At 47.4% G+C, this 26,916-nt stretch overlaps 2 protein-coding genes and 1 long non-coding RNA gene across 7 annotated transcripts in view; 2 read left to right on the top strand and 1 right to left on the bottom strand.

The window, feature by feature from the left end:
- LOC117423729 (solute carrier family 12 member 5-like) overlaps window positions 1-9,344 on the top strand; it is a 99,719-nt gene extending 90,375 nt beyond the window's left edge. For 2 of the 3 annotated variants that reach the window (XM_058990697.1, XM_058990699.1), the window contains 14 exons: window positions 2,453-2,571; window positions 2,691-2,789; window positions 3,078-3,197; window positions 3,365-3,469; window positions 3,579-3,747; window positions 4,474-4,669; window positions 5,060-5,229; window positions 5,334-5,465; window positions 5,737-5,844; window positions 5,966-6,091; window positions 6,626-6,837; window positions 7,425-7,439; window positions 7,581-7,714; window positions 8,006-9,344. In XM_058990697.1, the coding sequence (XP_058846680.1) occupies window positions 2,453-2,571; window positions 2,691-2,789; window positions 3,078-3,197; window positions 3,365-3,469; window positions 3,579-3,747; window positions 4,474-4,669; window positions 5,060-5,229; window positions 5,334-5,465; window positions 5,737-5,844; window positions 5,966-6,091; window positions 6,626-6,837; window positions 7,425-7,439; window positions 7,581-7,714; window positions 8,006-8,097 (1,797 nt within the window). In that variant the 3' untranslated portion in view covers window positions 8,098-9,344. The remainder of the gene's footprint in view (window positions 1-2,452; window positions 2,572-2,690; window positions 2,790-3,077; window positions 3,198-3,364; window positions 3,470-3,578; window positions 3,748-4,473; window positions 4,670-5,059; window positions 5,230-5,333; window positions 5,466-5,736; window positions 5,845-5,965; window positions 6,092-6,625; window positions 6,838-7,424; window positions 7,440-7,580; window positions 7,715-8,005) is intronic. The other variant, XM_058990698.1, reaches the window with a different exon arrangement.
- Window positions 9,345-9,380: 36 nt separating this feature from the next.
- LOC117963837 (uncharacterized) lies at window positions 9,381-15,543 on the top strand. The gene is made up of 2 exons (XR_009307633.1): window positions 9,381-12,307; window positions 12,341-15,543. It is a non-coding gene; the product is annotated as an uncharacterized LOC117963837 (long non-coding RNA).
- Window positions 15,544-16,294: 751 nt separating this feature from the next.
- Window positions 16,295-26,802, bottom strand: LOC117421314 (nuclear receptor coactivator 5-like). Of its 3 annotated transcripts, none has more exons than XM_034035557.3 (11): window positions 26,633-26,801; window positions 24,683-24,896; window positions 24,053-24,160; window positions 22,387-22,450; window positions 19,838-20,065; window positions 19,592-19,701; window positions 19,222-19,351; window positions 18,775-18,974; window positions 18,115-18,319; window positions 17,656-17,747; window positions 16,295-17,458 (listed from the first exon to the last, which is right to left on the bottom strand). In XM_034035557.3, exons 2-11 carry the CDS (start codon window positions 24,843-24,845, stop codon window positions 16,824-16,826), a joined length of 1,935 nt encoding a protein of 644 aa, XP_033891448.2. In that variant the 5' UTR covers window positions 24,846-24,896; window positions 26,633-26,801; the 3' UTR covers window positions 16,295-16,823. The 3 variants fall into 3 exon arrangements, with proteins under 3 accessions (XP_033891448.2, XP_058846684.1, XP_058846685.1); XM_058990701.1 differs by having other exon boundaries at window positions 18,775-18,977; XM_058990702.1 differs by lacking the exons at window positions 24,053-24,160; window positions 24,683-24,896 and having other exon boundaries at window positions 18,775-18,977; window positions 26,633-26,802.
- Window positions 26,803-26,916: the final 114 nt, after the last annotated feature.

A 26,916-nucleotide genomic window follows, 5' to 3' on the forward strand; every position in this document is an offset into this window, starting at 1 on the left:
CTGTCTGTGTGTCTGTCACCTTCCTCAGGGTCAGTCCGTCAGTCTGTCTGTGTGTCTGTCACCTTCCTCAGGGTCAGTCCGTCAGTCTGTCTGTCTGCCTGTCTGTGTGTCTGTCACCTTCCTCAGGGTCAGTCCGTCAGTGTCTGTCTGTCTGTCTGTCTGTCTGTCTGTCTGTCTGTCTGTCTACCACCTTCCTCAGGGTCAGTCCGTCAGTCTGTCTGTGTGTCTGTCACCTTCCTCAGGGTCAGTCCGTCAGTCTGTCAGTCTGTCTGTGCGTCTGCCTGCATGTCTGTCTGTCTGGAAAGCTCAGGAAGAACAGCCCTATTTTTTTCTTTATGCTATAGAGTAATGATGCACACACACACACACACACACACACACACACACACACACACACACACACACACACACTGATACACACGCACACACACACACACACACAGTCACACAGCGCATTCCCATCTCTCACGATAACGGAGAGAATGAGAAGTAATGGATCCCATCCCGGCAGCGCGCTGTCCCCCAGCCCCTGACACGCACTCTGTAATGAATCCCATCCCGGCAGCGCGCTGTCCCCCAGCCCCTGACACACACTCTGTAATGGATCCCATCCCGGCAGCGCGCTGTCCCCCAGCCCCTGACACACACTCTGTAATGGATCCCATCCTGGCAGCGCGCTGTCCCCCAGCCCCTGACACGCACTCTGTAATGAATCCCATCCCGGCAGCGCGCTGTCCCCCAGCCCCTGACACGCACTCTGTAATGAATCCCATCCCGGCAGCGCACTGTCCCCCAGCCCCTGACACACACTCTGTAATGGATCCCATCCCGGCAGCGCGCTGTCCCCCAGCCCCTGACACACACTCTGTAATGAATCCCATCCCGGCAGCGCGCTGTCCCCCAGCCCCTGACACACACTCTGTAATGGATCCCATCCCGGCAGCGCGCTGTCCCCCAGCCCCTGACACGCACTCTGTAATGAATCCCATCCCGGCAGCGCGCTGTCCCCCAGCCCCTGACACACACTCTGTAATGGATCCCATCCCGGCAGCGCGCTGTCCCCCAGCCCCTGACACACACTCTGTAATGAATCCCATCCCGGCAGCGCACTGTCCCCCAGCCCCTGACACGCACTCTGTAATGAATCCCATCCCGGCAGCGCGCTGTCCCCCAGCCCCTGACACACACTCTGTAATGAATCCCATCCCGGCAGCGCGCTGTCCCCCAGCCCCTGACACGCACTCTGTAATGAATCCTATCCCGGCAGCGCGCTGTCCCCCAGCCCCTGACACGCACTCTGTAATGAATCCCATCCCGGCAGCGCGCTGTCCCCCAGCCCCTGACACACACTCTGTAATGGATCCCATCCCGGCAGCGCGCTGTCCCCCAGCCCCTGACACACACTCTGTAATGAATCCCATCCCGGCAGCGCGCTGTCCCCCAGCCCCTGACACACACTCTGTAATGAATCCCATCCCGGCAGCGCGCTGTCCCCCAGCCCCTGACACACACTCTGTAATGAATCCCATCCCGGCAGCACGCTGTCCCCCAGCCCCTGACACACACTCTGTAATGAATCCCATCCCGGCAGCGCGCTGTCCCCCAGCCCCTGACACACACTCTGTAATGAATCCCATCCCGGCAGCGCGCTGTCCCCCAGCCCCTGACACGCACTCTGATTTATGAGGCTCATAAAGTGGCCGATGTGACCTGAATGGAGGATGAGATGAGAGACTGCGGCAGGGAAACACTGGCCTCTGTAGTGCTGGGGATGAGGGGTGGGGGAGAGAGAGAGAGAGCAGAGAGAGAGAGAGAGAGAGAGCGAGAGAGAGAGAGAGAGAGAGAGAGAGAGAGAGAGAGAGGGGGGGGTGAAAAGAGAGGGAAAACCAAGAGCAACACCTCCCTCCCTCCCTCTCTCTCTCCCTCCCTGCAGTGTCATTTATCACCCTTCTTTTCCAAAACCTTTCAGAATCGATTGCGAAAGTTTCCGTTTCATATTTAAACAGTATCTATTCTAGGTATAGAGATACAGGTTACCTCTGCATTCCAAGTGTTTCAATTCTGCTGCTCAATTCTGCTGCTGTCTGACGCCGAGCAGTGTCTTTGTAGTACCTGAATGTGGTGCTGCTGTGTTATACTCAACACTACCTCAGCCTGAGTGTGCGTGCTGCTGTGTTATACTCAACACTACCTCAGCCTGAGTGTGCGTGCTGCTGTGTTATACTCAACACTCTTATCTTCCTCAGCCCCCCTCTGCTCCGGGGTTTGGGTTGGCTTATGTGTGTGTGTGCATGTGACTGTGTGCGTGTCTGCATGTGTGCATGTGTGTGTGTGTGTCTGCCCGTGTGTCTGCCCGTGTGTCTGTATGCATATGTGTGCGCGTGTGTGTGTGTCCGTGTGTCTGTGCGTGTGTGTGTGCGTGTCCCTGCTCTCACTCTGCTCTCCTCTCCAGGTATTCGGCCATGGCAAGGCGAACGGAGAGCCCACCTGGGCCCTGCTGCTGACTGCCTGTATCTGTGAGATCGGGATCCTCATCGCCTCGCTGGACGCTGTGGCCCCCATCCTCTCCATGTAGGTACTCCCTGCTCGGCAGAGTCAGCATCCGCACTCTGATCACTTTGAACTTGTGTTCTTCTCAATGCAAACAGGGCGTGCGCTGTAACTGTTCTCTCTCCCTCTGCTCTCTGCAGGTTCTTCCTGATGTGCTACATGTTTGTGAACCTGGCCTGTGCCTTACAGACCCTGCTGCGCACCCCCAACTGGAGACCGCGCTTCAAATTCTACCACTGGTGAGGAGCTCTGACCCCGCCCATAAAAACACATACCCTACCTGACCCCGCCCATAAATCCATATACCCTACCTGACCCCGCCCATAAATCCATATACCCTACCTGACCCCGCCCATAAATCCACATACCCTACCTGACCCCGCCCTGACTCCACCCATGAAAAGGGCTTGTGCTAAATACGTTAGGAGTGAGTCTCATCATCATGCACTTCTCTGGCTGCGAGATTAAAGGACAGCAATATGGTAAGATAGAGGTTGATTCCCACGACCCCCCTCTCTCTCTCTCAGGGCCCTCTCCTTCCTTGGTATGAGTCTGTGTCTGTCGCTCATGTTCATCTGCTCCTGGTACTACGCCCTCGTCGCCATGGTGATCGCCACCTGCATCTACAAGTACATCGAGTACCAAGGGTGAGTGACCTCTGACCTCCCTGTGCCAGGCCTCTCAGTCAGTTAATCAAAGGTAAAGACAGGGTTTCTTCTTTCTGTGGTTCTGCTCCAGTGCTGGCTTGTTTCTTGGGAGTGTTCTGATCCTGTGTGGCTGGGTTCTGACCCGGTTCTGGTTTGCCTCTCCGCAGGGCTGAGAAGGAGTGGGGAGACGGGATCAGAGGCCTGTCTCTTAGCGCGGCACGTTTCGCTCTGCTGAGACTGGAGGAGGGACCCCCGCACACCAAGAACTGGAGGTGAGTCCTGCCCAGCTAGCCCAGTCCAGCTCAGTACAGCACAGCCCAACACACTGACACAAACTCTCTTTCTCAGTGATCTCATTGACTCTCTCGATCTCTCTCTCAGGCCTCAGATCCTGGTCGTGGTCAGTGTGGATCAGGATCAGAATGTGGAGAACCCCCAGCTGCTGTCCCTCACCAACCAGCTGAAGGCGGGCAAGGGCCTGACCATCGTGGGCGCAGCGCTGGAGGGCACCTACCTGAACAACCACCCCCAGGCGCAGCGCACCGAGCAGGTGAGAGCAGACAGATGTGCAGGGGTCCCTCAGGGCTGCCTGTGAAAGAGAGGATGTTACTGTACTGGTTACATCCCCTTCAGTCACTGTGTGCACAGTTGTTAAGTTTCCTATCTATGTATCTATTTTATAATGCATATATGTCCTTAGAGTTCACACAAACTGTTTTAAAATTTCAAAAAATGTAATAAAAAACATTGTGACCGAAGTGAATATGGATGGTATTTCAATGGCCTGTGAGTGACAGCGCTCCCCCTCACTCTCTCCCTCTCTCTCTCCCCTCCCTCTTTCCCTCTCTCCCCTCCCTCTCTCCCTCTCCCCCTCTCCCTCTCCCCTCCCTCTCTCTCCCCTCCCTCTCTCCCTCTCTCTCCCTCTCTCTCCCCTCTCTCCCTTCCCTCTCTCTCCCTTTCCCTCTCCCTCTCCCCTCCCTCTCTCCCCCTTCTCTCTCTCCCCTCCCTCTCCCCCTCTCTCTCCCCCTCTCTCTCCCCTCCCTCTCTCCCTCTCCCCCTCTCCCTCTCCCCTCCCTCTCTCCCCTCCCTCTCTCCCCCTTCTCTCTCTCCCCTCTCTCTCCCCCTCTCTCTCCCCCTCTCTCTCCCCTCCCTCTCTCCCTCTCCCTCTCCCTCTCCCCCTTCCCCTCTCCCTCTCCCCTCCCTCTCTCCCCTCTCTCCCCTCTCCCCCTCTCTCCCCTCCCTCTCTCCCTCTCTTCTCCCTCTTCCCTCTCCGCAGTCTTTGCGTCGTCTGATGGAGACGGAGAAGGTGAAGGGCTTCTGCCAGGTGGTGATCTCCTCTAACATGCGTGACGGGACGTCCCATCTGATCCAGGCCGGGGGGCTCGGGGGGCTGCAGCACAACACAGTGCTGGTGAGCTGGCCGCGCAACTGGAAGCAGGCAGAGGACCACAGCACCTGGAGGAACTTTATCGGTGAGAGCCAGGGCTTCATCTGTAACCCAGCCCAACGCTCAGTCACTTACAAGCAAGCTGTGATGAACTCCTGCCGAGTGGAGCATTCTGACTCTGTGCTGCTGCTACAGCCCTTGTAAAAGTTCACCACAGGATGTTTGCAGCGTACCCCGTGTTAATTCTCATGGGTGCATTTACCATAGTTTAGCCTTGTGTGCCAGGTTTGTTTAATATGCTTTACCATACCTCTCCGAGCTTTACAATGCTTACCTGTGCCTTACCATGCTTTCACAATGCTTTGTTACACTTTGCTGTGTATTTACTAAGGTAAACTTTTGTAAGGGAGTAGCAGAGTTGACTGTGTGTTGGCACAGACCTGGTACAGTATTGTGACCCTGTGTTGCTCCACAGAGCTGGTACGGGAGACCACAGCCGCTCACCTGGCTCTGCTGGTGCCCATGAACATCTCTGCGTACCCGTCCAACCAGGAGCGCTTCACGGAGGGCAACATCGACGTGTGGTGGATCGTGCACGACGGGGGCATGCTGATGCTGCTCCCCTTCCTGCTGCGCCAGCACAAGGTGCACACCGTCTGTCTGTCTGCCTGTCTCTCTCTGACCGCGCGTCTCTGTCTGTCTGCGTGTCCCCGGTACCTGTGCATTGACAGCTCTGTGTGTGTTGACAGGTGTGGAGGAAGTGTAAGATGCGTATCTTCACCGTGGCCCAGATGGACGACAACAGCATCCAGATGAAAAAAGACCTGACCACCTTCCTGTACCACCTGCGCATCAGCGCTGAAGTGGAGGTGGTGGAGGTGGTGAGTAGAGCTGAGCCGAGCCGAGCTGAGTGAACCAGAGCAGGGAGGTGCACTACGGTCCACACAGATTGTTTTTTACTATGTATTTTAATGTTCTTAAATCCCGCAAGGGATCTCTGACCCCCCCCCAGTGTTGAGAATGGAAGAATAACAGAATGCATGTGTTAAATATGGAGCTGTATCTTAGGAATGTGTTCACTGTGGTCTGTTTTGTGTTTATGAACACGTTGCTCTGTATAGTGATCTCCCTGGTAACTCTGTGTCCCGGCAGCAAGACAGTGATATCTCTGCATACACCTACGAGAAGACCCTGGTAATGGAGCAGCGCTCACAGATCCTCAAGCAGATGCAGCTCACCAAGACTGAGCGTGAGAGAGAGGTACTGCACCCGGCACAGACAGATGCTATGGGAATTCAACTTAAACACCCAGTGGCCACTTTGTTTTATTGTTGTATTTCTCTACAGCGTGATGCTTGTTCCCTGTCCCCTCTCTGTGCAGATCCAGAGCATCACAGACGAGTCCCGTGGATCGATCCGGCGCAAGAACCCCTCAAACCCTCGCATCCAGCTGAGTGTGCAGGAGGAGCAGCCAGGGGGCAGTGAGGAGGAGAAACCTGAGGAGGAGGTACGAGCACTGCCCCACCCTGCTCTCTGCCCTCTCTCCTCTCCCCTCTCTCCTCTCTCCTCTCCCCTCTCTCCTCTCTCCTCTGCCCTCTCTCCTCTCTCCTCTCCTCTCTCCTCTCTCCATCTCCATTCCTCTTTCCCTCCCTCATCCTCCTCACCTATCCCTCTCCCCTCGCCCCATCCCTCTCCCCATCTCTCTTCCTTCCTCCCTCTCTCCCTCCATCCCACTCAATCAGTCTGTTCATTTTGTTCAACATATTTTTTGTACAATACATTCCATTAAAAAACAAACCTGACTGAGACGCAATCTGGGATTTCTGTAGTGAAGAGAAGAGCTGCAGCTGCCCTCCTGTCATGCTCATCTCACAGTCACACTCCTACCCTCACGCTGTCCCACTCGCATTCAGCTTTCTAACAAGGGTGCTAGGGGACGTCCTCACTGTCTGCAGACCCTGCCTCTCTCTCTCTGTCTCGCTGCGTGTCTAACTGTGCCTGTCTCTCTCTCCCTCACTCTCGCTCTCCCCCGCTCTCTCAGAGTGTTGCTCTCTCCTGCCCCCCGCAGGTTCAGCTGATCCATGACCAGAACACCACGCCCACCCCGGCCAGCCCCCAGTCCCCCGTGGAGGAGGTGCAGACTCCCAGCTCCAAGGTGCAGCTGACGTGGACCGAGAAATTCACCGGAGACCAGGGCAAGAGCAAGGGACCGAGCACCCCCGAGGGCATCAAAGACATATTCAACATGAAGCCGTGAGTGTGACGGGCGGGGGGCAGGGCGAGGGGAGGGGCGGGGTTAGAGGAGGGGAGGGGCGGGCGAGGGCCAGGGCAAGGGAGGGGCTAGGGGAAGGACTAGGGACGCGAGGGGAGGGGCTAGGGGAGAGGCTAGGGGCGAGGGGAGGGGCGAGGCTCAACAATGTTTAATGCAGGATTACAGTAGTAGGATTCTTCATTACTTTTGTCAATGTTTTGGACGTACGTTAAATGAGTCAGAGTGTGGGGGCTGCACGATGGTGTCGGGGTGGGGGGGCACACACAGACATGATCCTGACACCACACACCAGGTGTATTTACATGAGGGCTCCTGGCAGGTGCTTGGGGTTATTGGGAGTTTAATGAGCACTACTTTTGTAGCAGTAGGTTTAAACAATAAGAAGATATTTTCTTCAAGGAGAGACTCAGTGGCCGCACGTGTTTCCCAGATGAATTGTTGGTCACAAGCAAGATTATCCGACATGCTTATTGTGCAGAGTGAATGATGGTTTCTAGACAGCTTTAACCCCACTGAACTAACTGGACCTTTTCTGTTTCCGTCTTTGTCCTCGCTCTCCTTGCTGCAGTGAATGGGAAAACTTGTAAGTACCCTTGACACTGACAATGCACAAGAAATACTGTGTAGCTCTAATAACAGCTAGAAAGTCTTTCATTTTCCTCTTCCTCATTTACATCCCCCTCTCCTCCCCCTCCTCTCCCCCCTCCCCCTCTCGCCCCCACAGGAACCAGTCGAATGTGCGGCGAATGCACACGGCCCTGAAGCTGAACGAGGTCATCACAAGGAAGTCCCAGGATGCAAAGCTGGTCCTGCTCAACATGCCAGGTCCGCCCAAGAACAGGAAGGGCGATGAGAACTGTATCCTTTCCCTGTAGCCCGAACCGCCTGCACTGCCAATCCCAGCGCTGGGACAGTTACCATTCGAGCGGCCGGAGAGTGGGGGGGGTGGGGGGGGTGGGGGGAGTGGGGGGGGGGGGGGGGGGAGGGGGATTGCAAAGACCACCAAAACAAAACCCTACCTTAATTATCCCAGCAAGGGCATCTATGATGACACCCTGCCTTAGTCAGAAAGTAAGCTGTCCAGCTGTAAGACTGAGTGCTGTTGTTGTGATGACTGGTCAGCATGCCTCTTAACACTCCCTCCCTCAGACATGGAGTTCCTGGAGGTGCTGACTGAAGGGCTGAACCGGGTGCTGCTGGTGCGTGGAGGCGGCAGGGAGGTCATCACCATCTACTCCTGAGAGCCCAGCCCGACCTCCAGCTCCTTCCTTCAGTGACTGAACCCACCATCACCCCCGCCAGCCCGACCTCCAGCTCCTTCCTTCAGTGACTGAACCCACCATCACCCCCGCCAGCCCGACCTTCAGTGACTGAACCCACCATCACCCCCGCCAGCCCGACCTTCAGTGACTGAACCCACCATCACCCCCGCCAGCCCGACCTTCAGTGACTGAACCCACCATCACCCCCGCCAGCCCGACCTTCAGTGACTGAATCCACCATCACCCCCGCCAGCCCGACCTTCAGTGACTGAACCCACCATCACCCCCGCAAGCCCGACCTTCAGTGACTGAACCCACCATCACCCCCGCCAGCCCGACCTTCAGTGACTGAACCCACCATCACCCCCGCCAGCCCGACCTTCAGTGACTGAACCCACCATCACCCCCGCCAGCCCGACCTTCAGTGACTGAACCCACCATCACCCCCGCAAGCCCGACCTCCAGCCCCTTCCTTCAGTGACTTAACCCACCATCACCCCCGCCAGCCCGACCTCCAGCCCCTTCCTTCAGTGACTTAACCCACCATCACCCCCGCCAGCCCGACCTCCAGCCCCTTCCTTCAGTGACTGAACCCACCATCACCCCTGCCAGCCCGACCTCCAGCCCCTTCCTTCAGTGACTGAACCCACCATCACCCCCGCCAGCCCCTTCCTTCAGTGACTGAACCCACCATCACCCCCGCCAGCCCGACCTCCAGCCCCTTCCTTCAGTGACTGAACCCACCATCACCCCAGCCAGCCCGAGAGGGGACCCCAGCACACTTCCCATCACTCCCTCTGTAATGTCTTACTGTTCTCCTTTCTTTGCTTTGTGCACAGCGCACCCTGGTGGGCTGATGTATTTTTATTCATCACATTTAGTACAGACGTGAAACAATTATTATGATGATTTTATTTTGCTAAACAGATGCCAAACCCTCCCCTCTTCTTTCCACACACCCAGCAGCTGGAAGTGGTTCCTCACTCTGCAGAGCAGTATAAGGTCCTGCTGTCTGGTTAGATGCCAGGGTTCCAGTTTCACGCCTGTACCAGGTGTTTCCACTTTCCTCACGCAGTGTCGAGTCCAAAGAGCCCTTTGGTTCTGAGCATGCTCATGTTGAAGGCTGGGTTCCTTTTCGTACCCAGCATTCCCAGCGCTTGCATTTACTGTTCCAAACACACTTCCCATCTGGCTGCTGGAAACAGAGATTTATTTTTGGGGGGAAGGGTAGGGCAGGGTAGGGAGGATGGGGGGGGGGGCGAACTTTTTGTAAAGTGATTTTAAAGACGACAGGATGAAGGGAATGTGTCCGAGGATGGAGAGAAGAAGAGAAATGCAGAGGGGAGGGCGTGAGCTCACCAAGACTGAAAGCTAATCGAAGGCCGAAGAAAATAACTTGTTTACTGTGACGGGTGAATGGACACTGCACGCACAGTGATGCAATGACAAGCAGCGTGACAGCGTGACGTAGTGACAGCATGACAGCGTGACAGAGTAACAGTATGACAGTGTCACATAGGAGCAGTGTGACTGCGTAGGTCTGTTTCACACTGACTGTTCTGCCACCAGGACATCAACAACACCACCAAGCCTCGGGGCCCAGGAGAGACACGATGAGAACTCTGCTTCTCTGCTGAACAGCGATACACAAATCCGGTTCCTGGGAGCGGGTTTGGGATTTGGGAAATCCATGCTTATCTGCCTTCTCTTTCTAAATTCCAAATCCGAAATGCCAGCTTCAGGAATCAGTGACTTTTCTTTGCTTTCTCTATTTATTTGGCCCCAGTATTTGATACCCCACGCACACCACTCACAGACACAGAGCAGTCCTTTCACTTTTACAGACAGCAGTGTTGACACACACAGAAACAAAACAGGGTGCAATATATTGAAGAAAAAAAAGTGAAATATATGGATTCATATATTTATATCAAATTTATATTTATATATCTATATTTATATCAAATATAATGTATAACATGTATAAAACAATATGTCAATATTTGAAAATATATTGCAAAGTATATGACATATATTAAAATATATTGGTAAATATATTTCACATGCACACAAAGTGGCATTTGTCTGTGTATCGTTCCGTATATATTTGACTTTGTAAAGTCAAACGAATCAATATACTGTGATTGATCCAATATTAATTATTGCTGTGTTGTATATGCAAATATAAAGATGTTGGAGACATATTGGCAAACCAAAAGCAACACAAAAATATATTAGATATTAGATTATTTAGTTATTTTAATTTAAAATTAGAAAAAAAAGCAACAAAACCAAATAGCAAATCCTGACTAAGATTATTATATTTCTTGATTTGATTCAAATTTCTTGTTTTCCAAATTTTATTTACAAGGGAAAAAAATGAATTAAGATGATTGGATGATTCTGGCAATCCAATATTCTCGCCTTGGACGGTTGCAAGAGAACTAATAGAAGTTTTGATGATTCAATTGACCAGAGCCACAGCCTGCGGGGGCTGGATGCAGACACGATTGATTCCTCGCGAAAAACAAAACAGCAGGTTGCTTTTCTACAGATGACTTGTGCCTCCAGTGGGATCCTTGTAATTTGAGGTTAAACTACAGCTCTTGTGGCTGCAGGCTGGATGCTCCCTCTAGTGGAGGCTATGTTAGAGCACTGTGGCTCCCCTAATTACACTACAAAAGCATGCCAGCGCAGGGCCACAGACACTTTCAAACGTGGAGGATATTTGAGCCCGTCAGTGAGAGAGTGAGAGGGCGAGAGAGATCAGGCTGATTTTGTGCCACTGGCATGAGCTGATGGCTCCCGACAAGCCGATTGAAAATCATCTTTGAAATCTCGTTGGGGTCGAATTGCTCGGATCAGATGATGTTGTCTTTGTTTTAATTTCGCGAGCTGGTTTAGATAGCGGGCTGGTATCTGCTCAAGGGAGCGTTGACCAGGGTCCTCTCTCCGCGCTCCATTATATTACCCAGTCCCCGGCCCGTGGGGGAGACAGAGAGAGGTTCAGATATAACCCCTGTTTGAATCGGTGGAGTTACTGTGTGGCTGGTGAGTGCTGGAACAGGGACTCTGTAAATAGTGTATACATTTCAGTGCATCATTATATAGATGGAATAGTTTTGTGACCAATCAGCTGCTGCTCCCGGAGAGATGAACCCCACAGACCTGGCACAGGGGGCTGCCGAGGGCATCTTGTTTTATTATTATTATTATTATTATTATTATTAATAAACAGAAACCGCAGACCTCGACTCACATAGACTATGTTTTGCTGAACTGCTGAGTTTTTTGTCTATGAATGAGTTCATGCATGGATTAAGTTAGGTATTTATTTTCATGTACAATTACCTGTTTTGTTGAAGTAGATTTGTTTTTAACTATAATAAATGGTTTCATTTCAAGTGTCTGGGATAGCAGTTTATAACATGGGGAGTTTCAGTCAAGACAATACTCTCTCCGAGGGAAACTGCGCCTTGGTCACTTTATAGGTAATATAAGATAAAAGAATATTCATTATATCTAGATATTTATTAATAAAAAAGAAATGTTTAAAAAAAATAGTTTTTAGTGTTGTCCAGACGATTTCTCATTTCTGTTTTTCTTGAGTATACCTGTAACTAATGTTGTTGCTAATGCGACCAATTGAGAATTTATAAATCTGTAGAAGTTGAGAATGCTGCTAATCTATATAGTTTCATTTATACTGTATACAGAAAAAAGAAAAAAAAGGGTTGACGTATATACATATCAGCAACAGGAGCTACAGATACAGAGGGCAGGCTGGGGAAGCTGGTACACACACACACACAGAGGTGCAGAGAACTCACACACACACAGAGGTGCAGAGAACTCACACACACACAGAGGTGCAGAGAACTCACACACACACACACACACAGAGGTGCAGAGAACTCACACACACACACAGAGGTGCAGAGAACTCACACACACACACACACAGAGGTGCAGAGAACTCACACACACACACACACACAGAGGTGCAGAGAACTCACACACACACACACACACACAGAGGTGCAGAGAACTCACACACACAGACGTGCAGAGAACTCACACACACACACACACAGACGTGCAGAGAACTCACACACACACACACAGACGTGCAGAGAACTCACACACACACACACACACAGACGTGCAGAGAACTCACACACACACAGAGGTGCAGAGAACACACACACACACACACACACAGGTGCAGAGAACTCACACACACACACACACACACACACACACAGAGCTGCAGAGAACTCCCTTCCGCCATCTATTGCTAATGATTTACAATCTAATACATTCAATCAGTAGCTGAAGCCAAGTTCAATATTGCTGATGAGCAGCAAGAAATACCTGCGAGACAGAGAAGCCTGCCCCACCCCCCCGGACTGTGATTGGCTACCTGAGCTTCTATAAAAGGGCAGAACAAAAGCAGGCATGGCTAACCCATACAGTGTATATATAGATAGTTAACCCTATCAGATCTTATCGATTCCCCTGGACTTCTACCTTGTCTGTGTGGGTGTCCCTGTACGGTGTTTTAGATAAGCAGTTCTCACTGGGAATGAATTAGCTCTGCAGATACCAGACGCGCAGTGCTGTGTGCTGCACTGCCGTTACGGATTCTCTCCCTTCGGTGAGAAGAGGTGCGCAGGGCCGCCGGTTCACACCCTGCCTCAAGTGCAAAGTGTTCAGACTTTTCTTTGAATGCATATTTGAAGCATCAGTGGACAGCGTTGTTTGTTCGTTCGTTCGTTTGTTTAAGCAGTCTGCATTGACACGTAGGTGCATGGGAATTCCTGTCTCCCGGTTAAGATGTGACTTGACTGCGAGACCGGGCGCGCGAGTGTGTGTGTGTGCGGCTCGCCGTAGCCTGTGAGAGATGCAGTGATTATTTCAGCCACTAGGGCGGCGGTGTTCAGGTGCATCAGAGACTTTATAAACACTTACGTCACGTGTGTGTGGGCAGGGTTTGGGAGGTCAAGCAAGTTTATTATTCATGGAAGCTGCACTAAAACTACTTTGCCCTACAGATATGGGTTTGGGAGTAAAGTAACCATTTTGTAAGTTTATGTCAGACCGATCTGAAAAAAAAAGTGCAATATTTAAATCTTGGTTTTATTTGAAAAGATAATGTTATATATATATAGGAGAAGATATGGGAGCTACTTTTCAGTTGTAATTCAGGACACACCCCCTTCCAGGATATTAAGCTCCACCCCCCCACTCAGTTCTCCAATCAGAGGAAACCTGCTGGCATTCTCAGAACATTCGAGTAACTCCTGCTGCACCTTCTCATCTTTCAGTGGAGTCCCATTAGTAATCACCTGCTTCTCTCCCTCCCTCCTTACCACCCCAGTACTGTACACGTGCTTGTGAGATCATTCTGAGTATTTGATTAAAGACAAACGAGAGCTTCCAAAGCTGGGATGCACTCTGCTAAAACTGCAAAAACCACAGCCAGGTATTCCTCACGGGATATTGTCACTGACGACCGGATTTCTGTTTGCAGAGATTCCGAACAAATGGGATTGCTGCATCAATGATACAATAATACAAGCTTAATGTACAGGCTTCAGTCCTGTCCTAAGGTAAGATGGACCCATTGTGCTACACCAGGCAGATGGGCACTGATTGAAAATCAAATCACACTGTGTAATACAATTGCAGCGCAGTGGCTTTTTTGGAATATCAATTTTTCTTTGCCTGCACATCTTATTCAGGACTTCCAACTTGCCTTCAAAGCAAAACAAAAATGCAAAAAAACATGTTAAAAAAAAAAAAAAGAAAAGAAAAAGGGCTGAAAATGCATTAATATTTTCTCTTTTCACCATTGAATTACACAAGAGTTTAGTCCTCTCCTGCATGTGGGACGGTTCTGCCAGACCCAGTTAGGGGTCAAGTCAGAGTCCGAGCAGGGGCTTTCAATGCAGAACTCCTTGCTATCGGGAGTGGGGGACACCGGCCCAGCGCAGACACTTTCTCATTCATTTATTCTGGGTTTGGTTTTCAGTTTCCAAACTCTGGAAGGGGTGTGGGGAGAGCAAAAGCTCCTCCTACAGTTTTAGCAGAGCGGCAGGCCAGTTTGTTTCATCTTAAAAAAACGCATGCAAATGTCCTACAGAGGTAGTAGTTCTTATTGAAGTGTGTTTATCTGCATACAGTATTTGGTTGATCGTTGTTGGATTGTTTCCGTTTTGTTTCCTTTGGTTGGAGTTGTACAGCTAGGCTGTAGACAAACATATCAAGGGTTTGGAAAGCACAGGATGGGAGACACAAGGGTGTCGCACCAATTCTCTTAGGATGCCCACCGAAACAGCACGGCCTTCTCCAAATCAACACATTCCCAAACTAAAAATGGACAAAATGAGGGCAACGCTCCACAGCAAGAATCACGACCCAATCTGTAGCCTGCAGTTCTCACTCAAAGAGGGGGAAGGCAGTCTGCCAACTACAGGAAATGTCTTAAGTTAAACTCCTTCATGACGAAGAATAAAATGTTTTAAAAATATATATATAATACTGTATATAATTACATATGCTTTTTTTTCTAATGTTGTATTGGTAGTATCGTAGACGCTGAGTGACTCTGCAAACAGTGCATCTTATCTCCAGTATGAATACAAGTGCTGCTTTCACCGAGATGAGTGTCGAGTCGCAGCCTGCTAGCATGTGCATGCATTTTTTTTACCAATAGACCAAACTGCGACTGGTCATTTGTGCGCATGCAGTGATAGGGAGGTGCAGGACCTGCGCTTTCTGACACACAATTATTTTATTTTTATATATAATATATATTCATTTTTGTTAGTTGTGTTCAGTTACAAAAAAAAAAAAAAAAAATTACAATTCCCCCACCTTGGCCATTAAATGAGGGAGTTTAGCTTAGGAGTCACATCACATGTCGCTCGACAATTTCCAAAATGTCCTGGAACCCTCTCCCATCCCGTACAGCCAACCAAAACCCAGAACGAGAGCCAAGACTGTCCTCTCCGGGTATACCGGAGAGGCAGATTTCCAACTGCTTGTTTGTTTTATGTTTTATTCACAGGTGTGTAATACACATTTTGTATGAATGTTTTCACAGTAGGGTCTCATTTAGAGCACAGAAAATATTATCTAAAGAACCACGACATGTAGATGTTTTATGTTTTTAAAAATGCGAGCGGGTTGTTTTCTGCTCTACCTTCTTAGGTGCAGTACTTCTGTAGACCTGTAGTGTTTCTTTGTGGTTTCAGTTCTTATTGTGTGCAATATGCAAATGGAAGATCTGTAAATAAATCAAAAGAAAAAAAAAAGTGCTAGCTGATGTGTTGGTGTGAGTTGAATATTTAAAAAAAAAAAAAAAAAAAAAGGGTTATTCTTGATTATGTGTTAACTGATAAATATATATATATATATATATATATAAAAAAGGGGGGTTTTATCTTTCATGTTAAACGCTTCTATATCAATTGCTTCTGGCTTTCCTGTGTCATTTTATAGATCTGTCTGCACAAAATGCAATAAACTAAATCATTTTATTACATTGTTGACTGTATCAAGCTCCTTTACATGACTATACTACCGTAGAGGTTTTAACTGGTGATCACATTTAAATCTACCTTGTGTGAGGAGGCATAACGATATATACAAACACAAGGTTGGCTCTTTCAGTAAACCCCTCTCCGAGTTTGAAATCCCTGTACGTATTACTGCAGAGTGCCCTGGTACCTGTGCTGAACACACAGAACTGATACAGCCCAGGAGTGGATTGAAGTATTGAACTCAACAACCTGCCACCAAGTGGTGCCTGCAACAGATTTCTATGTGCAGCAAGAGAAAACCACGGGAGAGCTCAGAAAGCAAACTGAGCAGCCAGTCTCAAGTAAATCAAAAGAGCAGCAATAAATCTGGCATTAGATTTTCCTATAGTAAAAATTAGGCAGTCCAAAATTACAGGTCTGCAAAATGAGCAGGTACCTGCCCTTTCAACACCGACACAGCACCACCCCCACATGGAAGCAAAGTAAGAGAAGGCTCTGAAACACTACCCAAGCATGGTAGCACTGGAGAAAGCAAAACTGTATCCAAATCTACACCAAGACCACAACACCCCCACCACTGACAGATACACACGGGGGGAGGGGGAATCATTCAATTAGACAGGCATGGATTTGTTGTATTATTTTAATCTGAATATCAGCAACAATGCTATTCACAGCCCAAGGTTTACATCAGAATCCAAGTAGGGTACTGTATAAAATGATTATCATCTTACTTAAAAGAAAGATTACAGTATTTAAAGTACAAACACTCAAATCAACTGCAACTTTAAGTTTTGTAAATACTACTGTACAGTACTGCAATAAAAAAAAGTCAAGACAATTAATTAAAAACACCACTTTCAGGACTGTCGCTATCATTTAAGTTCTATAGTTGAAAAGGTGCCTAAACGCTTGATATAAAAAACTAAAACGTCCAAGAAATAAATATTTACAGTGTAGCCTTCGTAGGCACCCCTACTCTCTGCTTCAATTTAAATACAATCTTCAGACACCTTGTAGCTGCTCTTGCTTCTGCAAAAGAAAAAAAAAAGACAAAATGTCCAAAAAACTCAAACTGAAAGGACTGGGCAGAATGCAGCCGCAGTCCATTAAAAGGGGTCTCTGTGGAACGAGTAGGTTGCACCGCTCTTTGGGATGTTAGTAGTGGCGAGGGTAATGCCCCATGGTAGGAGCCTGCCCCATGCCCTGCCCCATGCCCTGCCCAGGCCTGGGACCCTGCTGGCTTCCTGGACTGACAAGGTGGTTGATGGAAGGGCCGCTCTGAATCAGGGTGTCCAGTGCCTTCTGCACACTGGGGTTGTCAAAATTGATCCCCGAGCCACCAGTGCTTGACCGCTGCACCCCTGCACCGCCCGACGGGCCAGACATCCGGCCAGGGGGAGGGCCATATGGAGGGGGGACCCCCGGGGGCATGACTGGGGGTCTCAAGGCTGCCCGGGGGTTCATGGCCTGCATCATGCTGGGGACCTGGGATGCAGAGGTGGGCATCTTGGACATGGAGGGTGGGGGGACACCCTGGGAGACCCCAGGGTTCTGACTGCTCATGGAGGAGCCGTAGCCCTGCGTTGAGGGTGGGGGGACCCCAGGAGGGGGAGCCCCGCTGTTGAACAGGCTGAGGATCTTGGCCTGCAGCTCCTGCTGGTGGTTGGCAGTGTTCTGGGGGTTGGAAGTCTGAGGGGGAGGCAGGTGGGATGCGGTGGACATGCTTTGAGAGGACGGAGGGGGCGGCTCAAGGGCTCCCACTCCAGAGGCTGAGGCCGGAGCACGAGATGCTGAAGGAGGGAAGAGAGAAATGGTGGAGGTTAGAATCAGAACAAACAGAGACATAAGAACACTTTCAAACTCAGAATCACATTTAAGAAGCCAAGACATTTCCAATAGAATTATTTGCCTCATAAAAACTGAGGAGTATTATTGTAGATGCCTAGTTTAGGCAACGTTCATTCATGGTTACCAGTGAACTCGTTACCTGAATGAGGGTCGCTGCTCGTTCGGAAAAGCCTCTCCCTCTTGTCCCTGAGATAGGAGATGAGGCGGTCCATCTCATCCAAGGTAAGATACCTGTTGGGATCCATTGCATGAAGAGTTCAGACACCCACTGGATTACAAAATAACCAGCACACTGCTAAGGTATACAGCCAAGACCGGAGTACAGTTCTTGAAGTTAACTTCATCTATTGTTACAAAAAATTCAAGGTGGGAGACTACCGCAGGTTAAAAGCAAGTACAAGTCAGTACCCAGACCCAACATGCACACTTGCAAGCGCAGACTGCACACACACTCTTCAGAAGATGCACAAAAAACTAAAACTCAAGTCTTCCAACCTGTACTTCTGGTGGAACACAATAGCTCAGGTGCATTTGCAGTCTCTCCAGAGAGAATACTGAAATATCTGAAGCTGGTGCAGCCAGGGGGCTCTAGACTCACCTGCCCTCAGAGAGCAGTGTGATGACAGGCTGGAGTGAGATGGGATGACCTTCTCTCTCATGTTCCCGCATTAGCACCTCATCTGCCATCTTGGCAGCCTTCCTGGCAATCTCCTCCCGCTCTTTGTCACGGTTCTCCACTTTGAAGAGGTCGTAGTTGTGCGCCACCAGCACCATAGCATCCTGTATCGGCATGTTGCGGTGCTCTGAACAAAAACAAAGCCGTAGTTTTAACACGCCACACCCACGCAGCTTACTGATGTGAATCCGACAACATACCAAACAAAACAATCAATCAGTCAATAGTATTGCATTGAAAAGTCTCACCCATTACAAACACCAACCAGGATAAGGAGAGTGAAAAAAAAAAAAAAAAAAAAAAAGAAAACTCCACAGCCATTCAAGGTTGTATCCTGAGCTTAAAACAGATGCACTTTAGAGTAAAAAGGTGAATGGCTCCCTGTTGTGTACCACCTCATCATACCTCCACCCATCCCAAAGGTCTGCTTCACTAAAGAGATTCCCCACCCAACACACCTGGATTTACAAACGTACTCATTTAAGTTGAACTTTTTAAAAGTGTGTTGGTTCATAATAAAGGAACAGATGTTAAATCCAAGTTACTAGCAAGCACAATAAATCCCGAAGAGCGCGCACTCACCCTGGGGCGTCCCATAGAGGATGTTGACTGTGCAGGAGCGATGCACTTGGTGCTGCTGAGTGATGATGATGGCAAAGGGGGTGCTAGCTCTGCCTACATCCTCCAGCGCCTGAGTCAGGGACACCTCCGTGTTGAGGAAGATCAGATCCACAACCATGCCCAGGTCACGCACCTGGCGACCCACCGTCTCCGCATACTCCCTACAGAGAGGCGCGAACCGCGAGACGAGTCACGAGGAACGTGCGGGGGGGGGGGGGGGGGGGGGAGAGGAGGAGGAGAAGAGAAATAAAGTCTACAGTTCTGAAACGCTATGGCAATTAAACAATGAGGGACAAACCCTTAGCTGTAACTCTGATCTGGTTCTTTAAACTATTTTATTGTATCCTGGGATCTAGCGAGAAGCAGAGGGGTCCTTCCCCCACTGCAGCGTTCGTTCTAGGGACTCACTTCTGCTGCTTGTTCACCACGATGACGGAGCAGTCGACGGCTCGCTCCGCGTCGTAGCGCCTCTGCAGCTCCTCGTAGTACTGCCGGTAGAGCTCGTCACGTCGCCGATTGTCCGGCCTCACAGGTTCCGCTGCAAGGGGACATGCCATTACTGCACACGCACATCCTTACACCACGATCACACAATCTCATACTTGAGCAAAGGCGAACAAAAACTGTTGTGAAATAAACAGGCATTACTGAATGCCCATAGCAAAACCTGTAACTGTTACTCGCATTTAAAAAAAAAAAGCAGTTTTATTTCTCAGGTAAGTGGGGTAAACTGTACTTGGGAGCAAAAGCATAGGTTATCGAAAGAGCTGAAACCTACCTTCAGGCTCCCTCCTGCCATTCCAAGGGTCCCTGCTGCGATCCATAAAGGGCTCTTCCTTCCTACGGTAATACTCATCCATTCTATAGTACCGCTCGTAAGCTTCATCTCTGTAAAACAAACAAATTGGTTTACAAAGTTATAAACATGTGTCTGATAAGGTATTACTGGGTAGAAAGACAAAAATAGTTTTGTATATTAAGTAAACTATAGGCTGGTCTCCAGACAGTGCATGGTATTTCTTACCTGAGGGCTGGATCACGGGGGTCCACCCTGGCCTCCTTTTCCCTGCCATCTGCACGGTACCGATCGAAGTGGGGGTCCCGGGGGTCATGCTCCCTGGAGTGGGTGCTGCGAGGCTCACGATCCCGTGGCTCTCGTGTATCTCTGTGGTCCCGGGGCTCCCTGCCTCGAACCGGGGAACGCGAGCGGGGCTGCACCTCCCTCTCATCCCCATAGCCGGTATACAGCTCTCTGGGGGAAAACACAGGGGTCCGTCAGTGACGCAGGGCAGCAGGGAGCAATAGGTGCTGGGATGACATATCAAATGTGGAAATGAGAACGTCTAAATGCCAGGGCTCCAGACAAACTCTGCCCAAGGAGCAAATGGTTCCTAGGCCAAAAATCATGGGTGCCAAATCCAATTGTTGGGTGCCACTTTAAGAAGTTTGTTTGCTTCTGTATTTAACTGCTTAAAATACAGAAACATAATGCCTGCACTCACTTACTTGCTGTCTCATTGTTCATCTTTGCTGCCTGACTCAGACTTGCTCTGCCTTGCCTGTCCTCTGTGTGATCTGTTCTATAACCACAACCATTATTCCTCATGCTGTTATTTTATATCTTTGGTGCTTTAAAAGTGATCTACATACAACTACCCAATCTTTCTCCTCCAGAATCTGAATCTGCATTGCCAACAGGTAAAACGTTTGTATCACTCGGCCAGGATGTGTCTTCGTTTCCTTTTACCCGAGGAAAGCCAGGGCTTATTACTGTGTTTCTTTTCTCTGTACTTTCAGTTTTTGTATTCGATCAGACCTTCTCACACTGTAGCGTAAAGGACGGGCAGTAGCGTCAAAGCGCATTCATACACGACACGTGTGAGATTGCACACAAAATCAAGAACACAACACCTTGGTGTTCGCTAGTCTTTTTAAAGAGGCAGTATTTTGTGTTAACCGCCCCACCCCCCTCCCCAAAAAAAAAAAATGTTGCCAAAAGTATTTAGGTCGCCGTCTGGAGCCCTGAATGCTGTGTGGGCCAGATAGAGGAATCTTGAATTGTTAAAACACCTGTACAAACAGGACCCCACTTGAATTGTAAATGTTATCTACTCAGATTAAATTATATTAAAACACAGACTGATTTGGAAAGTCACGATCAGGATATCCGCGAGTAGAAACTGCTATAAAATAAGTAACACACCTAAATGTTGCCTCTTCGAGATACTGCGAAAATCTAAAGTTACGGGACTGCAATTTTGATGGTTATCTACATGGCAAGTTTGGCAGCGAGGGAAGTCCATCATACAAGAAGAGTGCTAGCAGTATCGGTCTTAAAGAAGCTTGCTGAAAATGAGTCCCAGACCAAGAGTTTGCTCGCAATTTAAGGAATTCATATAGCTCGAAAATGATCGAGGGGGTCATTTGACCAGAACACACATCACTGTTATAATATTTTAAAAAAAATAATAATAATTTCAGCAAACAGAAGTAAAAAGATTGTTTTTATTTTTAGTGTTTTGTTCATTTTTAAAATCGGCCCCTAAAGACATTTGAAGTTATAAATTAATAAACTGAACCCAAGCCATAGCAAGTTTGTCATTGCAGGTCATCGATTTCTTGTGTTGAGTTGTGCACGTGCTCAGAGGACTGGCAAAGACGCTATACAGATAGCAAGAAGGGTCCAAGAGGATCTTCCCAGCAAAGAGGGTGGGGGTAGAGGGGACACTTGCAGCTCCACAGTAAAACACCTTTTTTCAGAAGGTCAGCCACGATATTCAATATCTTCCTCGACGTTCTTGTTCCCGTTTAAATAAGACTGATGGGGAGCGCTGGTATGGCACAGGTTTGCCAAGTGGACAAAACTTTCTTCAAACAAGGCAATGAAGTAGCAATCAATATCCCCTCTTGTGGGGGGGAAATAAAGACTACTGAGAAGAGCATGAAAACGCAGACTTGTCGATCCTGTATAAATGCTCACGATTAAGATTATTTCCATGGCACGTCTTTAGTTTTGTACTCTAATAAACCCTGGATTTGAGAGTTTTAATGCAGAGCTAAAACTCATTTTGATCTATTAAAATCAATAAGCAAAACAAAGTAACTTTTGTTTACTGTCTTAACCGGTTACACATTCTATTAAATCAATACAAATTATATAACAGTCACTTATTTTAGTGTCACACATAGAAGATGGAGTTCAACAGCACACACTGCAGATCAAGCGCTCCACCAAAACCCTGATGGAGACGGGCTGGTTTTATTTAACATGTGGTGTACATTTCAAGACCCGTTTGTTTATAAAACAGTGAAACTGCTTTAACCGATTAAAGTACAACTTTAAAAAGCCTGTTCTGTTTGGCAGTCAGGAAGGATTTTTTTTATTTAGATTATGTTAAAACGCAGCTTTTAACTTTGACTGACTATGAGGTTAACAGAAGTTGCTGCAAAATCGAAATCCTGTTTTAGATCATAGAAAAATGTGTTTCTTGCTGGACAGACGGGTTACCAGAGAAGGCGACATGCTGTCTCATCTTCACACCCAGACATGGACTTCGCTCGACGTTACATTACCTTCGTGGGGGGCTCTGGCGGGACTGAGCTTTATGTTGTCTTCGCTCCGCTGCCATATTAATATCTGAAAATAAACCAATCCACACGTTCAACACACCAATTAATAGAAATTAGATCAAGCACTTGCTTTTTAGGGATGAACAACCGAACACATGAAAACAAGACCTTTTTTTTTTTTTTTTTTTGGTTGAAATGACATTTGAGAAATTGGAATCCATTTTTAGGATTTTAAAATTGCTTATAAAAGTTATATACATAAGCTAATAAAATCTGACCATTAACCACCACATGCAAAAAAAAAAAAAAAAACACAAGGAAGACATCGATTGAAAAAGGACTACATTAAAAACACATTTGATGCAGAGATGTTTTGTAATAAACCACCAAGACTTGAAATGCAAGACCATTCCTCACTGACAGGTAGGTGTCTTGGGCATCTGACATATACTGACATGTGTGTCACTATGCAATATCGTAATACATTACATCCAACAAGTGTCCACCTAGACAATTAAGTCCACAGTTATGATTGATATTTAATGGTGCAAGAACTAAATAAGCAGTGGTATGTATATTGAAATGCTTGATCCATTGACAATTTTAGATAATTGTCTGAATTGCCATAACGTTAGGCAACAGTAAAACGAAAGACCAAGAATAAAAATGTTTAAAATTGATAAAAACCTGTGAATGATTTTAGACTGACACCAGCATTTTAAACCAGTGTTTCAATTAACCATCGAAGAATAGTCAAAACAGTGTAACCCTGCAATATTTGAGTTATTCAGGGCTGTGGAAATGGTAAGGTAGTGGTTGAAAATTTGGCAAAAAGCCATTTGTGAAAATACTGTTCACCCAAAATTCCAAAATGTTACTTTTCCAAAAATCGTATAAACAGATGACCCGATAAAAACGAGACCTAAAAATGTGGATAAAGATGTGCCGTAGCAAATAAAGAACACTTCTAACTGAATTTAGAAAACACACAGGCCAGCAAACTGACAGAAATATCTGTGCCAAAGAATTCAAGACTTTGTTAATTTAATGCAGTTTAAAATGTATATTGAACAGTTCCACCTTTAAAACAGGTTTAACAGACTGCCTTACCCTCTCCCCATATTGTCACCCGCGTATCAAAACTATGGACGTTGTGGCATGTTCATTGTGGCACAACTGTTCACTTTAAGATTTGTTTTATTTAAATGTTAGCCAAACAGGGTTAACACACTAATAGCTCAACACACTAATAGTTTTTTTGTTTTTGTTTTTTTAATAAATACATTTCAGGAAGAGAGTAAGCTCAACTATGTGCCTTGTAAGTCTAAAATGCCTCAACAGAACGCAAAATATACAGGGACAAGCAATTGATAATTGTATCCCTTGTACAGGTTAAGTGAGCAACCCCCTCCCAATATATTATCCATTAGCCCCCTATAAATGTATCTACACACTGCTACCCAAAGTGACAACACAATACGAGGGGCAAAACAGCCACCTGGTACACAAAGTTAACGAATCCAGTGCAATGATTTCCACAGTTTTAGGTGGTCGGGCCAGAGGTTAGCAAAATACCACAAATAGAGGTGTCAGAAGACTTGGTTTGTGGACAGGATGCTCAGTCTGCTCGATGCAGACAGCATCTCCCTGAAAACTAATGGTATCTTACCTAATTTATACCCTTTATAAATGCGACCATTTTCCCCTGCCTTTGCCGACTCCGCCTCGTCGATTCTCTCAAACTGCACAAATCCATACCCACGGAACATGGAAAGCGCTGGAAAAAGGAACATTTTTAACAGATATACCCGCTGCCCACCTCATACCAGGGCTAACCGCAGCAGTTAAAATAGTCACACAAGAGTCTGCTGTCAAGCAGGCCGTAATGCAGCATTTCACGAAGTTTGAGATTTTGTAAATAATAATTTACATTAGCAAATTTAAATGTTTAACAAAAAACATACTAAATGCCCTTAAATGGCTGTTCAAATTCATTTCAAACTGCTGTAAAATCCTGCTGTGTCACATTTCTTACTATAGTAAATGAACAGTACAGCACCTCTACCAAAGGTGACAGAGTGAGTTTTGGGAATGTGAATCAAGGCTTGAGAGTACATGGTAGTGGTTTCATCCATGCTGGGAGGGGGGGCTCTGCATTGGTGCGTTTAGGCACAACTACAAAGGCAGCACATCAGCATTCTAAAAAGAGAACTTCAGTTCTCCATACACCCTGTGAAAAAGGGCACCTTTTTATTGTACTTAATTAAAACAGATAGAAACTGTAGGTCGGAACACTAACCATTGATTTTGCCGTACTTCATGAACAGTTCCTGCAGGTCCTTGCGTTCCATGAGGTTTGTCGGCAAATTCCCAACAAAAATCCTGCGCTCCAGGTCCCGAGGGTCATTGCTGTTGGTGGTGTGGTGAGAGGGGCTTCCACTGCGGCTTTTTCTGCGAGACATCTTGCTTCCCTTGGTTTTATAAAATGAGCTCTACGTAAAAATAACTTTTTCCTGGTCCAAAAATGTAATTGCGCCGTAAATATAAAAAGAAAAAAAAAGACATTCCCAGATAAATAAGTTCCCACCAAAATGTTTTGAACATGTTAAACTCAAAATAACCAAATCAAACCATTCTAAAAAGACATTCCATCAGCACTGAAAAAAACAAATGTTTTAATATTTACACGAATGTATATTAATATTAAATTCATTTATAGCGTTTTACTTTTTAAAAAACATTTCAGTGTTGTTCGGTGGAAGCAGGTAAGTCAGATAATATTCTCACAGCTGTACAGTTGCTGCACATCATCTCCAACCAGCTTCTTGGGCAGGGTAGAAACGGTTCAAAACGACATGGTTTACCCATCCCGTAGCTATGGGCATCAACCACGCCTGATGGGTTATACCTAGCGCCCAACAAGAGGGCAAGGATAGGTCGCGATAAAATCAACTCCAAGTTGAGATTCCTATCGTCGAGGGACTTTACCCGATATTAACCGAATCAATCCGGGGGTTCAATTCAATGAGCGCAACTATCTTTCGGTCTAGCTCTTAACAGCAAATAGACATTGCATTAGATATTTAAGAGGCTTTGACCGGGTGATGCATATTCCCGGGTGCAGCAACTGTAACATCTGCGCAGAGACATGTCTTCAACTAATTTGTGTAATTATATATATATATATATATATATATATATGCATTTTACGATGGGGGTGCATCATTACCCCCACCTATTTCTAGAATACAATGCCCAGCTGTATCCGAAATGGCTTTGATAATCTACCCCCCTCCCCTTAGTCAGAGCAAGACAGCGTCCAGGGTCCGAAAAAGTGCTATTCTTTGTTTTAGCCGGAAAGTGTGGGCTCGCTTTCGTTTTCTATCGCCTCAAAAAGGTCTCGGTCAAAAAAGCAGTTTGATTAAATTTAACAATGGTTTGGAGAAGTTTGCATGGCGTTTGTGTTTACATACAAGCCGTTCGAAGTTAAGCAATCCAGCCTCGGTTAATAACATCACGAATTTCCACTAGGAGTATTTTAGATGTGTCAGGAAACATTTGCACTCGCCCCTCAAAAAAGGAAAAACAAATGATAGCACGGATCCGAGTCGCAGGTTCCTGATGTGAAATATTTATGAACACACCATCCCCGCTACGGAAAGCGCCCTCAGCCCTGCAGAGACCAGCGTGGCGCACCGGAGTCAACGCGGCTCCGTCCCCACGCGTCCGCCATGTTGTGTTACAAACCCCAGCAACAAAAAATGGCGAACCGGCGCAAGCGGGCATTTTGATGCAGATACAAAAACATCGAACTCACAGAAAATATGAATATGGTTTTATTTTTAAACGTGTGAGACATGACCATAACCACACACACACACACAAACAAAAACGTAACGGGAGGGGGACAAAAACAAAATACTTTTATTTACACATCCACGCTAGCATATTGAATGAAGTACAAACACAGACACGACGAATCCTTCTCTTAAAGCGAAACACAATGACGCTTTTTATATGCTCGCGGCCGCATTTAAAACGAAAATACGGTTTAAAGAAAAAAAACAGATTTAACAAAACATTAAAATATTAAGATAGTCTTTCTTTTAAAAGGACATTTTAACCGAGTAACACCGCGTCCCGTGCACGCCGAAATGAACAGACTCCCCTCCCACCAAACAAAGCAGAAACCCAACCTCGACCTTTCTCCTCCTCCTCCTCAAACAATTCAATTTAAATTCATTCTCACCGGCAGCTTCTTAAAAACGTATCTTCTTCTCTTTCTTGGTTGACTGTTCCTTCTTTTTTTCTGGTAAATTATTTAAATTGTAAGTCGTTACTAAATTACGTGCAGCTCGACGTCCTTCGACTTCCACAAAGACGTTCTCTGACGCGCCTCCTGCTTTTTACCGTTGATTGGCAGGACGAAACACTTACGTTACGTTCTTAACGCCGTTGCTGCGTTACGTGGGACGGTCGCTTAGCAACTGACAAAGAGGACGTGGTTTGTGGCTTTCGATCCCATCAATGTAT

This window comes from Acipenser ruthenus, chromosome 18 (assembly GCF_902713425.1).
Source record: "Acipenser ruthenus chromosome 18, fAciRut3.2 maternal haplotype, whole genome shotgun sequence".
NCBI lineage: Eukaryota > Metazoa > Chordata > Actinopteri > Acipenseriformes > Acipenseridae > Acipenser > Acipenser ruthenus.

Excerpts from the sequence above, each read along its gene's own strand:
- LOC117421314 (XM_058990701.1), bottom strand. The coding sequence starts at position 24,845 with ATGTCTCGCAGAAAAAGCCGCAGTGGAAGCCCCTCTCACCACACCACC. Across the intron at positions 20,066-22,386 it reads CGCCAGAGCCCCCCACGAAG|AGAGCTGTATACCGGCTATG; the intron begins GTAATGTAACGT and ends GTTTTCCCCCAG. Across the intron at positions 19,702-19,837 it reads CCCCGTGATCCAGCCCTCAG|AGATGAAGCTTACGAGCGGT; the intron begins GTAAGAAATACC and ends TTTGTTTTACAG.